Genomic DNA, 14,142 nt, shown 5'->3' with positions numbered 1-14,142 from the left:
AGATCAGGAGCTAGGAGAACTGGGATTCCATGAGTAGAAAGTTGCTACCAGATGACTGCTAGGGCATGTTAGAAGAGCTTACAGACAAGTCAGAACTGAGGGAGTAGACCACAATCTTTACCCACTTTGTCTTGCTTGTCCACACATGGATTCCCAGTGTTAGAATGCATTATCTTTGTAATTTGTATGTGTGTGTGATTAGAGGCTCTTTTTTTTTTTTTTGTAAAGGAAAATGTAAGAAAACATATACTATCCCAGGTGAGAGTTTTGGGATCTGAGACAGACAGTGGAGATCTGATTCTGCCACTTTCTGGCTTTATCATTATATCGTTTCCAGTCACTTCATTTCTGATCGTTGACGTTTTCATCTTTGAACTGAGAATCATAATACCACTCGGGGCATAATACCTGCCGCCATTAAAAAAATAGAGTTTGAAATATGAGGCCTATTGTTTAACAAGCAATTGCTGCTCAGAAAATCATTATATTCATTAGTCCTGGAGTGGTCATAAAATTAAGTAAATATCAAAGCATTTATTATTCTAGCAGTCTGTTAGCATGCTAACATTGTCTGGTCTTGCCTTTTGATTCTAGTATTTTTTTTTTACAGATAGCGAACTATTAAAAATAGATAGAGGTCAAACATTTGTTTTATTAGCGCACTAAGGTTACTTGTTTGAGGAAATTAAATGTGCTCACCTGTGTGGTGGTTTGCTCAATGACCAATGAACAGTAACTACACTAAAAAGATATTCATTCTCTATCTCTTGCTGTTATATTGCCAAGAGGCTTTAAAATTACCTCTTTCACCCTACTACTGCTGTGCTAAATTTGTTGAATGAACATAGTAGATGTAATTGGTCTGAGAAAGAAAATTGGCAGACAGCAGTTCATTTTAAACTGTAATGGTGTTTACCAAAATTGAAGTTACATATTCTGACGACTAGCACTGCTTGTCTGCTTTAGCTGATTTAAAACATTTGTTTTTAGTTTAGACCAATAACATGACAGTAGACAGAAAGACTTGTTTGCTTATGTAGCCTAATTTAAGAATGATTTTGGTCTGTTTCTTGACTGAATACATTGTCTCTGTAGACATGAATTGGGTGTAATTTTCAGATCCTGACAAAGTAGAGGGAAAACCCCAGCTGTATCTTTTGTTTTCTAGAAACCAGTTGTCATTCTATGTTGCTTTTTCTGCTCCATTCTTTTCGTACAGCTGTGTTGCAGAGGCTTGGCTACATCCTACTGTTTATCCTACCCCCACGTGTTTTGTCTTGCCAAGAGTGTCAGGCAGCTTTACTAATCTGGAGACTGGATTTGGAAGAAAACTTGTTTTTTGTTTTTAAATTCTGCTGGATATTCGGGTTGTTAGACCATAGGTTCCCAGACTTATTTGACCAATCACCCCCTTTTGAGGAAAAAAAAAGTTACTCTGGCAATAAAAATGTTTAGAATCTAGCCCATAAACCAGGATAAAGTGTAACTACCTGCTTTTACAGCCCCTCACCCCCTCAATCGTTTCAGCCCCCATAGGAGGCAGTGTCATATTCTTTGGGAAACACTGACTTAGACCTTGACTAGAGTTAATCTTGCCAGAATGTTTGAGTTTAAGATACATAAATCTCAAAACAATAAAAAAACAAGAAGAAAAAGTATTCAAATATGAGCTGAAAAAGATAGATAGATAGATAGATAGATAGATAGATAGATAGATAGATAGATAGATAGATGGATGTAGAATTAAACAGTTCTTCTGGTAGTCCTATCCAGAAAATTCTTAGTTAGAGATTAATGATAAAAGGTGTAAGTAAATTCAGAGCCCCAAACCAAAACTCACTTCCATTGAGTCCATTCTGACTCAGCATAGCCACTACACCACTACACTGCCAGAGCTTCTCAATAGCGTGCACGTTGAGTAGTGTATCATTGAATCAGGTACATGATAATGCCATAGAAATAGAACCATTGAGATTCTTCTCCTAGGTTAAAAATGTACCTTTAACAATTGCAGTAAAATTCATGTTTGGTTACTTTTTAAGACATATTTTACAGCAAATTTGTTCAAAGTAATAAATCATTTAACTTCTTGACTGCTGCTTCCATGGCATTGTTATCTGGATATAAGTAAAATGAAACCCTGGACAATTTCAATCTTTCCTCCCTTTATATGGATGGTCCATTGGCCAGTTCTGTGGTGGTTTTTGATGACTTTACTTTGATTTGCAATCCATACTGAAGGCTGTAGTGTTTGAACTTTATCAAGAAGTACTTCACGTCCTCTTTATTTTCAGCAAACATGGTTGTGTCATTGCCCTATTCCAACTTCTTAGCCTTCCTCCAATCCTATTGCTAGATTCGTATAATCCTGCTTCTCGGATTTTTTACTCAGAGTACAGATTGAATAGGCTTAGTGAAAGGATGCAATCCTGATGCTCATCTTTTCTGATTTTAAAATAAGTATTCCATTTTTGTTCAAATGAGTACTCTTTAGGTCTGTCAAATTCTGCGGTCTGTAATGGATCCAGCATATAACAAGATGGATTCATAATTACTGGTGATTGGAATGCGAAAGTGGGAAACAGAAAAGAATGTATAGTTAGAAAATATGGTCTTGGTGATAGAAATGACACCAGAGGTCACATGATAGAATTTTGAAAGACCAAGGACTTCATCATTGCAAATACTTTATTTCAACAAAACAAAAGGGGCCTGTACACATAGACCTTGCGGGGGGTGGGGGGTAACAAAAATCCACTTTATCTGTGGAGACAATGAAGAAGCTCAGGCAGGAGGCTAGGGTCTACTGTGAAATAAGTATCAGTTGTCCATTTGCAACTTGAAACTAAAGAACACAAAATCCACACAAGCCAAAATATGACTTTGAATATTTCCTACCTGAATTCTGAGACCATCTCAAAAATAGATTTGACGTACAGAATACTGATCATCAAAGATCAGATGAATTGTGTGATGACATTAAGAACCATCATACATGGAGAGTACACGATCATTAAAATTAAAAACACGAGATAAAGAAAAGACCAAACTAGATGTCAGAAAATACTCTGAATGTAGAGTAGTGTGCTAGAGAAACAAACTCAGTGATGCGCATATGTGTGTAAGAAAAAGCTTTATATTAAGAAGTAATTATCTATCGGTGTATATCAAGCAAACACCCCAGCCCAGGTCAAGTCCGTAAGTCCAGTGATGTAAGTCTGATACTAGTCCATGAGCCGCTCTTCAGACTCACACAGCTACATGCAGTGATGCAGAATGCAGGAAGATCACAGGCTGGTGGGTGCAAAGTTGAGTGGATCCAATGGAGGTGGCTGCATCACAGGGTTCGCAGTAACCAGGGTCATCCAGGAAGAAGGTGAAGGCAGAGAGAAGGCGGGGAGGTTTTCAGGACCCTCCTTATGAGAAGGCCACACCCACAAGGGGTTACCATCTGGCTGTGACCTGGTTGACAGGCTAAACTCCACCTCGATATTTTTATATAGCTTCAAGTTGATATGAAATTATATAACTACCACAAGTAGCTAAAGCAAAAGAAATGCCAAAGTAAAAGAGCTGAATGGAAAACTGCAGGGGAAGCTCAAAAGACTAAAGTATTCAATGAAATGTCTAAGGACTTGGATTAAGAAAACCAAATGAGAAGAACATGCTCTGAATTTCTCTCTTCTTTTTCTGACCTAGTTTTATTGTCATATAATTCACATATACAATTTAATCATTCGATCATATTAAGAAGACTTGTGCAATCAGCAGTCATCACCACAATCAATTTCAGAACATTTTCTTCTCATACCCAATGTTATTAACTCCCCATTGCTCCCCAACTTCCCCTCCCATGGCCCTAGACAATTATTAGTCCAGTTGCTGTCTATATAAATTTACCTATTCTGGATTTCATATACAGAAAAATCATACAAAACATAAATAAACAAAGAAACAATAAACCAACCACAACGGTCAATACAAAACAGAAAATAAAAAAGAAAAATATTAAAAAACAAACTACTTTAAAAAGGGTCAAAAGGAGTTCAAATGATAATGTATTTTAACCTAACTGCATCTGCCACAATGGACTTTACAATTCTCTGTTTCATTAAAAGGCTGTTTGCATCCTTAACCTATGGTCGGGGGATTCACCAGAGGTTTAGTCCATATGTGGACCATGCAAATTGATATTGGGTTTCCATTGTCACCCATATATTTTTTTCAAACTGGTTGTTCACAATATATACTAATATCATTCCCTGCTTTGGTTGGATTTTATTATTTACAATCCTTGGATCACACAAGCTGGTATGCTTTGAAGACAGGCTTTTAACACAGAGACGTGATTCTTTCTGATAGCCAGACACCATAGGTTTCTTCACCACACTTTGTTGTAACACCCATAGCTTCAGTGATCACTTCATGAGGATGAGTATCAACGAGAGCCATGTCATAAGAATGGATTGGGCCTATAATTAAGTGTGAACCCAAAATCCATGTATATCTATGATTCAAATATATGGTAGTCCCAGGCCACCATTCACTGAACCACCTTCAAAGCAAGATCTGAACCAAAGTCTAACCACCACCAATTTCATAACCTTGGGATAACAGTCGTCCGCTTCTCACATTGGACATTCACTCTGCTACAGTTGAATTTTAAGTAAAATCCAGTTTGCTTAATGGGGTTTCCACATCAAATCCCACTGGTCTGGCCTATGAAGGATGTTATGCACCTCGAAAGGACAGAGTCTAAATTCCCAGTAGTCTATAGCAAACAGCCTGCATCACTAAGGGCAGGAGAGAAACTAGATCAGCAGTGTCCAATTAGGAACGTAGTATTGGGAGTATTCTCCTCTCCATAGGTTCTATACAAGTAACGTTAAGTGTTTTTTCCAATTGAGAGGTTGTTCCACCTTGTTTACTCGCTAAAGAAGTGTAATTGCCTTTTCTGAGACATCCACACCCCACTGTCCGCTCCTTAACTTGGTTTTCCAGTAAGGTTTGCGTATCACTCTTACAGGAGTGTCTGTTGAGGTGGGGTGACCTTAGCACAATGTAGGAGCCCCTTGTCATAATGGTTGTGTATTCCTTACAGCAATGCGCAAGATAAGCAGTTCGAAAACCACCAGCCGGTCCAAGTGGGGAAAGATGAGGCTGTTCAGTCCCATAAAGAGATGTAGTCTCAGAAACCCACAAGGACCGTTCTACCCTATAGGGCCTCCATGAGTTGGAATCAATTTGATAGCAGTGAGTTTTGTTTGGTTTAGAGTTAGATTAATGTTATATGGTTGCAGCCAAATGGTCTTCTCCCTCTCCCCCCATCTTGAGAAACTGACCTCAGCTGAGGTGAGGTCGCCTGTTCAAGTGCTTTTTAAGATGTACATATAAAGGTGGTGCTGTGTGTTTGATGGGCACTAGGCAGGCTCTCTACCTCGTGGCTTGAAAAACTGGATTAGAAGATGACATGAGAGCTAGAAGCCTGCCTTTGCCTTGGTGTTTATCGTTATAATATTTGCCCTTTTGTGATTGACTCACTTGGCTCAGCTTAATGGTTTCCAGGTCCATCCAGGTCATGAAGTGTTTAATGGCTTCATTGCTGTGTTTCAGTGATGCATAGTATTCCATTGTGTGTATGACACAGTGTCTTCATTCATTCTTCTACTGGTGGGCATTTGGGCTGTTTTCAGCTTCTTGCTGTCATGAACTGTGCTGCAGAGAACACAAGGGAGCACCCCTCTGTTCATGTCTGTCTCTTTACTCCTTGGGGGTAAGAAATGCCCAGCAGTTATTTCTGGGTTGTATGGTATTCCTACTTCCAATTGCTTTAGGTAATGCCATAGAACTTTCCACGGTGGTTGTATGTATTTACAAGTATTCCGGTCATGATTGTGATTACACCTCTCATTTTAAAGGCAATTTAACCAGGCATGGGGTGTGTGAGAGGGGATGTTCTAAAATAGATTGTGGTGATGATTGTGTAATTATTCTTGATATGATTGAAAAATTAAACTATTGAATTGTATGATATGTGGATTAGGTGCCAATAAATATGTAAATTAAAAAAGAGCTTCAATCTCTCCACACCCTCTCCAGCATTTGTTCGCCATTTTTTGAATTGGCCTATCATTGTGCATGAAAGGTGCTATCTCATCACTGTTTTTACATTTATTAAGCTGTAAAAACTTCAAGGAAAACAGTGAGCCCCAATTTGCATTATTGAAAAAATTCAGTGGGCAAACTATAAACCATACGTAAAACATCAAAAGAAAATGGAAGTGATACACAGTCACTATCCTAAAAAAAGCCTTAGTAAATGTCCATTTATTTTAAGAGAGAGTATGTTATTGAAGGCAGCAGTCTGAGTTACACTGAAGGCATTGACAAACAAGGATCTAGGAATTAAAAAAATATATATTTGGAAATGTTTCAATAAACTGGATGCTCCTCCGAAGGCACTCATTTGTCTGTGCCAAAAAATTTGGAAGACAACTACTTGGCCAGATGAGTGGGAGGAGGTCCATACTTGTGCCCATTCCAAAGAAAGGTGATCCCCAAAAATGCAGACATTTCTAACAAAATCATTAATATCTTATGCAAATAATATTTTGCTGAATTTAATTCAAAGACAGTGGCTGCAGCACTTCAACAGAGAGGTGACACAAATCCAAGCTCTGTTCAAAAGAGGACATGGGAGGAAAGAAATCATTGCTGATGTCAGATGGATCTTGGTTTCAAGTAGAGAATACCAGATGTTTACTTTTCTTTTATTGTCTAGTCAATTGTGGGGCTCATAACAAATTAAGAATGGCATTTTGAAGAATGGGAATTCCAGAGCTCTTAGCGGTGCTGTGCAAAGTCTGTGCAGGGACAGTGGTTGGCAGAACAAGGGGTGCTGGCTGCTTCACAGCAGGAAAGACCTCGGTATTCTTCTCCCCCAAATGGCTCAACACCATAATCCCAAGAAGTGGAAGCAGTGAAATAAAAGAGACAGAACGTGTAAACAAATCTGTGAGTCTCGCTGTGACCAGCCGTTGGTTTTGCTTATTTTAAATGATACGATAATGAATCATGTATTTATAATTATGGTGTATAGATGTAAAGAAAAGTACTAGATAAATGGTAAAGGCTATTGGTGGACTTAATAAAAATATTCAGATTAACCCTTGAGTAGGTTAGGAATTCGTTTTCTACAGAAATGACCAATAAACCTTTTTGAGATGATGGCACTGTTCTTCTGTGATGTGCAGGATGGAACCACTGACCAGGGTGGCGCTGAGCTCTCATACTGTGGCTAGAATGAAGAGCCTACTGTTGCATTTTAATTAAGTATTCACATTGAACATAGTAACTAGCCGAATTGGGTAGTGCAGTTCTAGGGGACAGTAAAGGCTACTTATCTTTTAGACCATGTGAGAATAAAGTAGCATTAAGTTCAAGATTAATTTCTCCACTGGATACAGAAATCTTCTAGTTATAATTACTGGTAATCTCAGACAGTTGTTTTAAGATTACTAATGTTGGTTTTGTCTTTAAGCTTACTTTTTTATTTTTGGACTTTAAAATGAACTCAGATACTTGAGTAATACATGTTTGATTATTTTCTTTATTAAGAGTTAGCAAATAGAAATTGTTAGGCATACATACTACATTTAAGTTTTTCTCATAAGATTAAGATATTACTTAATAAAAATAGAAAATGATGGGTGTACTGATACAGAATTATTTTCCTACAGTTTCCAGAGTGTGGATTTTTTGGCATGTATGATAAAATTCTCCTCTTTCGCCATGACATGAGCTCAGAAAATATTTTGCAGCTGATTACCTCAGCCGAAGAAATACATGAAGGAGACCTAGTAGAAGTTGTTCTTTCAGGTAAGTAGATAGTTTCTTTTATTTTGTTGCCTTTTTTTTTTTTTATCATTGAGCCTCATTTCTGGAGTAAGCATTCTGTTCAACTATATTTGGTCTTTGCACTGTATCTGGTTACTTCTTTTTACCTATAATAATAGTCATCCTTCCAGGAAAGCTATCACAAATGAAGAAATAAGACAGTAGCCTTGAATTACTTACTTATTTTAGTGTCACTAAGTTAAAGGAACTATTACTTTTACAGAAAGCAGAATATAAGGGGGGGCTTCAAAAAATTGTGGAAATGTTCCATTTTATTTTCGTGCTTCCATGAACTTGTTGGAGCCTCCTCATATTCTATTTCCTTTTCTCCACTTCTCCAATCCTAAAAGAATGGAAGTGGGGTTCAGAAAAGAGAATTGGAGAGGTGACATAATGGCAGTGTGGAAGCAGAAATCGTGACGCTGGTTGATTCCATGATTGAAAAAGTGCTCCTTACCTTTTTGTTCTCACTGGGCATTTTCCTCTCTCTGTCTGTCTCTCTCTCTCTCTCCTTTTTGTTCTCACCTCTTCTTGACCCTTTTTGTCCCGTGAGCTGCCCACTCTTTCTGCTCTCCTCCAGCAAGTGGGGAGGATTATTAGTAAGTAGTTATAAAATAGCCTGGGAGCAATGCCTGACTTCCTTGACTTCACAAAGAGAAGAATCAAACAACATCAGTCCAAGGCTGATTACTGTAAGACGGAGCTGTGGCATGTCTGCACCCTCCAAACTTTTTTAAAATCAATTTTGACACCAGCTGCCCCTTTAAAAGCACACTACTTCTCCACTGGTTAAAACATTACATTGGCCACATGAAACTACAACAATGCTAACAATTATTAGGTTTATTAGGGAAATACCTAGTTACAAACCAGGGTCAGGAACACGCAAGATCCAGTTCTTAGGTCAGGACAGCCTCTTCTCAGTTATGCTTGCAAACACACCCAAATCTTCAACCTCGTGGCCTGTTGGGGAAGTATCACAAAGCTCTGCTAGCTCCTCTCATTCCGATGGCTACTTGGCCTCTGCCCAACTTATATGGGCAAGTGTAGTTCTGCGTGTTCAGCACTCTCTCTTGCCAGCCAATAAGCCTGGTCTTCAGGTGCTCGGCTCTAGCTCTGTGAATCAGCAAACGGATCTCCCTCCAGTACCTGGAGGCAGTCCACTCATCCAGCAATCCCCTCGGTGACCTCAAATAACTCATATTTGTGTAATCCCATCCAGTCCTTTGGTAGGAATTATAAGCCCTCTGACTGTGGTTAGATGGGCCATATCAGGAAGTTCACTGCGCTGCAACTCCACAGTGGGAATGATGGAGTTTCCAAGCAGTTAATTCTGTCTTTTAGACAGGGTTTTCATTATCGACCTGCATATATTTTGTTTGCCAGAAAAGTAGAGAGGAAGAAAGAAAAGATGAAAACAATCCATTAACCAAGGATCTAGAGTTTTGTTTTGTTTTTTAAAAGCATTTTATTGGGGGCTCATGCAGCTCTTATCACAATCCATGCATGCATCCATTGTGTTAAGCACATTTTACATATGTCGCCATCATTTTCAAAATATTTTCTTTCTACTTGAGCCATTGGTATCAGCTCCTCCTTTTTTTAGGAACCTTTGATAATTTATAAATTATTATTTTTCATGTCTTACACTGACCAATGTCTCCCTTCACTCACTTTTCTGTTGTCCATCCCCCTGGGAGGGGGTTATAAGTAGATCCTTGTGATCGGTTTCCTCTTTCTCCCCCTACCTTCTCTTTCCCCTCCTGGTATCACTACTCTCATTTTTGGACGGGGTTTATCTGTCCTGGGTTCCCTGTGGGATCTAGAATTTTACCACCACGATTTCTTCCTCAACTCTTCTTTGCAGCTTATTTTTAAAGCCCTGTCCCCTTTTCCCTGTTAGCCACCACATCTCTCATATTTTGGAACCTTCCCATTCAGCTAAGCCATGCATACCCTTCCCTGGCCCTGTTTCCTCTTCAGTACTGAAGGCCTCCACTCTGTCCTCCTGGAGGTTCACATGCTTCCTTTACTATGGGCCCTCAGCAGGCTGTAGCAACAGTCACTAATGACTTGCAGGCGGGCGGGAGAGAAAGGCCCTATTGCTTCATTGCTTTACTGAGAGAGAGGTGTCTCTCTCTTAGCCACTAGCACAGTGGAGGATAGACAGCATATCTTGGGACCCTAAGTTATAGCCCAGTGATTTTTCCCACAGAAGCATTGCTGTAATTGAGATATAAGTTCCATCGCATATTTAACTTTAGTGTTCTACTTCCCAATATTACACACTAAACCTTTTAATGGGGACAAGTAGGCCTAACAACTATTTTAATCTTGTTGCTCTGAGAAATGCCTTTGAAAGTCCAAATACCTAACCAAAGATCTAATTTTATAGCTCAAATTATTTGAATATTAAAACCCTAATATTAAGTGCTGAAAATATTTCATATGGTAGATGAAACTTGTAGAGATTATTGTGTGCTTACTTAAGTATATAACTTTACATATATGTAAAATATTTATGTAATATATATTTTAAAGCTTTGGCTACATTAGAAGACTTCCAGATCCGTCCACATACTCTCTATGTACATTCTTACAAAGCTCCTACTTTTTGCGATTATTGTGGTGAGATGCTGTGGGGATTGGTACGCCAGGGACTGAAATGTGAAGGTGAGTAGTTAACCATTTTGGGAATAATTTGAAATAGGATTTTACAGTTTTCTGGTTTTCTCATGAATAAGTGTGTTCTTTAGTATTCAGTGAAAGCACAAGGTCATTGGTGGTGACATTTGGGATTGAGAGATCTGGACTCTGACCCTTATTCCTTTTACTTGTCCATACTCTGAGGAAACTTAGTAAACATCCCTGAGCAACAGTTTCTCTGTAAAGTGTCATTCACCTGATGGGTTTTATGAAGAGTAAATGGCTAAATGCTGGAGCCTTGGTGGTGCAGTGGTTATGCATTGGCCTGCGATCCGCATGGTCAGCCATTCGAAACCACCAACAGCTCCTCAGGAGAAAGACTGGGGCTTTCTACTCCCATAAACCATTATACTCTTGAAAACCCACGTGGGTTCACTGTGAGTCAGTGTTGATTAGAAGGCAGTGAGTTCGGAGTTGGAAATGGTTAAATGAGGCTACGAACCCCCTCTCATTCCTCCCACCCTCCCAAAACAAATATATAATCCTACCAGTTGATTTCAATTTATAGCAACCGTGTAGGGCAGAGGAGAGTTGCCCCATAACATTTCCAAAGCTGTAGTCTTTACTTACAGGATTGACTCACAAGGTCTTTTCTCTTGTGGCATAGCTGGTGGAGTTGAACTATGAACTTTTGGTTAACTGCCAAGTACTTAACCATTGTGCCATCAGGGGTTTTAAAATTAGGTTTATTCTACCTAATTTAAAAACCCTGGTGGCACAAAATACTGGACTGCTGACCAAAAGACAAGTTTTGAACCCGAAATGACCCAGTGATCTCCCCTAATGATTACAGCTTTAGAAATCCTTGGGACAGGATGAACAATCTGGAGGAGAAAACAACGGGGCCAACAGTTCCTGGGGGACATGGGACAGGAGGAGGTAGGGGGAAACATGGTGGTGTTAACAAACCCAGGGACAAGGGAACAACAAGTGATCCAAATCGGTGGTGAGGAGGGTGTGGGAGGCCCAGTAGGGCATGATCAAGGGTAATGTAACCAAGAGAAATTACTGAAACCCAAATGAAGACTGAGCATGATAGTGGGACAAGAGGAAAGTCAAAGAAATAGAGGAAAGAGTTAAGAGGCAAAGGGCATTTATAGAGGTCTAGATAAAGGCATGTACATACGTAAATATATTTATATGTGAGGATGGGGAAATAGATCTATGTGCATATATTTATAGGTTTAGTATTAAGATAGCAGAAGGATATTGGACCTCCACACAAGAACTTCCTCAATGCAAGAATACTTTCTTTTATTAAATTAGCATTCTATGATGCTCACCTTCCCGGCACAATCGCTGAAGACAAAAGCAGGGAATAAGCAACTGTGGTGAAGAAAGCGGATGGTGCCCGGCTATCAAAAGAGATAGCGTCTGGGGTCTTAAAGGCTTGAAGGTAAACAAGCTACCATCTAGCTCAGAAGCAACAAAGCCCACATAGAAAAAGCACACCAGCCTGTGTGTTCACAAGGTGCTGAAGGGATCAGTTATCAGGTGTCAAAGAACAAAAAATCATATCATTGTGTGCTCACCTCCATGATACGATCGCTGAAGACAAATGGGTACATAAGCAAATGTGGCGAAGAAAGCTTATGGTGCCCGGCTATCAAAAGATATAGTGTCTGGGGTCTTCAAGGCTTAAAGGTAAACATGCGGCCATCTAGCTCAGAAGCAACAAAGCCCACATGGAAGAAGCACACCAGTCTGTGTGATCACGCAGTGTGGAAGGGATCAGGTATTAGGCATCATTAGAACAAAAAAATCTTATCGTAGTGAATAGGGGGTGGGAGCAGTGCGGAGTGGAGACCCAAAGCCCATTTGCAGACTACTGGACATCCCCTTACATAAGGGTCTCAGGGAGGAGACCAGCCAGTCAGGGTGCAATGTAGCAACGATGAAACATACAACTTTTCTCTAGTTCCTAAATGCTTCCTCTCCCATCACTATCATGATCCATATTCTCCCTTGCAAGTCTGGCTAGACCAGAGGATGTACACTGGTACAGATAGGAACTGGAAATGCAGGGAATCCAGGACAGATGATCCCTTCAGGACCAGTGGTGTAAGCTGCGATACTGGGAGGGCAGAGGGAGGGTAGATGGAAAGGGGGAACCGATTACAGGGATCTACATGTGACCTCCTCTCGGGGGGATGGACAACAGAAAAGTGGGTGAAGGGAGATGTTGGACAGGCCAAGGAATGACAAAATAATAATTTATAAATTACCAAGGGTTCATGAGGGAGTGGGGAGAGAGGGGGAAAAATGAGGACCTGATGCCAGGGGCTTAGGTGGAGAGCAAATGTTTTGAGGATGAGGCCAATGAATATATAAATGTACTTTACACAATTGATGTATGTATGGATTGTGGTAAGAGTTGTGTGAGCCCCTAATAAAACGATTTTTTAAAAAGGCAAGATTTGACCTATGCTAAAGTCTGTAACACAGGAAGTAAAAAATTTGACATTAGAAATATATTCCAAATCCAACATTGTTGCTGTTGAATCAGTTCTCATAGTGACCTTTAAGGACAAACAGAACGTTCCCACAGGGTTTCCAAGACTGTAAATCTTTCTGGAATCAGATTGCTGTATATTTTCCAGGGGCAACTGGTGGGTTTGAACTTTAGACCTTTCAGATAGCAGCCAAGTACTTAACCACTGTGCCACCAAGGGTATACAATGATATTCTAACAGTGTTTGATTTAAAGCAAACTTTTGATCCAAAGTTGCTTGTGTATTAAATAAATAAATATATATATCCATCCATTTATTTTTCACAAAAAGTTTATTGTCCAAAGAGTTTTAAAATGTGAAAAGGATAGTGGTCTGTTTCAGGATTATTTTTCTGTAGAATGGAAATGGGAAATGTTATAGAGCTAATTTATATTAAAGTTGTTCTAACTTTTGCTATTAAAAAAAAGAAAAGAAGTTCTGTGACAGTTATCCCCTGTTCTGTAGGGTCTCTGGAGGAGCCCCGGTGGTGTAGTGCTGCTTTATGCAGTGTCAGCAAGTTTAAACTACTAGCTGTCCTTGGGAGAAAGATGGGGCTGTCTGTTCCTGTAACAGTCTCGGAAACCGAGGCAGTTCCACCTTGTCTGGTAGCGTTGCTATGAGTTGGCATCCAACTCAAGAGGCAGTGAGTTAGGTTGGTATAAGATCTCGCTGCGTGGGAATCAGTGTGACACAGAATAAGAATAAAATACTTGGTACTTTCTTAGCTATTTGTAATCTTTTTAAAAAATCAGTCTTTCACATACCACAAGGGCAACTTTAATGCTTTAGCTTTCACAAAATAAACATGTTTCTATCTTAAAATCTTAGTTTTACTTGAAAATGGTGTTTTTTGTTAACATACCCATGATGATTTTGCTGTAGCCAATGGAAGACAAGTTATAGTGAGTATATAACGTTAATAGGTAGTAGCGTATACAGAGTTCTACATTTTAAGATGATATATTTCAAAGTGGGCAAAGTGCTATGTTTGAATCTGAAAATGGCGAACACTTTATTTCTCATTGGGCTCATCCTTTCCTCGGGGTGT

General features: G+C 39.4%; 1 protein-coding gene across 1 annotated transcript in view; it reads left to right on the top strand.

Moving 5' to 3' along the window:
* The window catches only part of PRKD3 (protein kinase D3), a 94,101-nt gene that overhangs the window by 30,629 nt on the left and 49,330 nt on the right, over positions 1-14,142 (top strand). The window contains exons 3-4 of the mRNA XM_075535691.1: positions 7,740-7,878; positions 10,438-10,569. Coding sequence (XP_075391806.1) covers positions 7,740-7,878; positions 10,438-10,569 — 271 coding nt within the window. The remainder of the gene's footprint in view (positions 1-7,739; positions 7,879-10,437; positions 10,570-14,142) is intronic.

This window comes from Tenrec ecaudatus, chromosome 17 (assembly GCF_050624435.1).
Source record: "Tenrec ecaudatus isolate mTenEca1 chromosome 17, mTenEca1.hap1, whole genome shotgun sequence".
NCBI classification, from domain to species: domain Eukaryota; kingdom Metazoa; phylum Chordata; class Mammalia; order Afrosoricida; family Tenrecidae; genus Tenrec; species Tenrec ecaudatus.
This window is presented reverse-complemented; position numbering and strand designations above follow the sequence as displayed.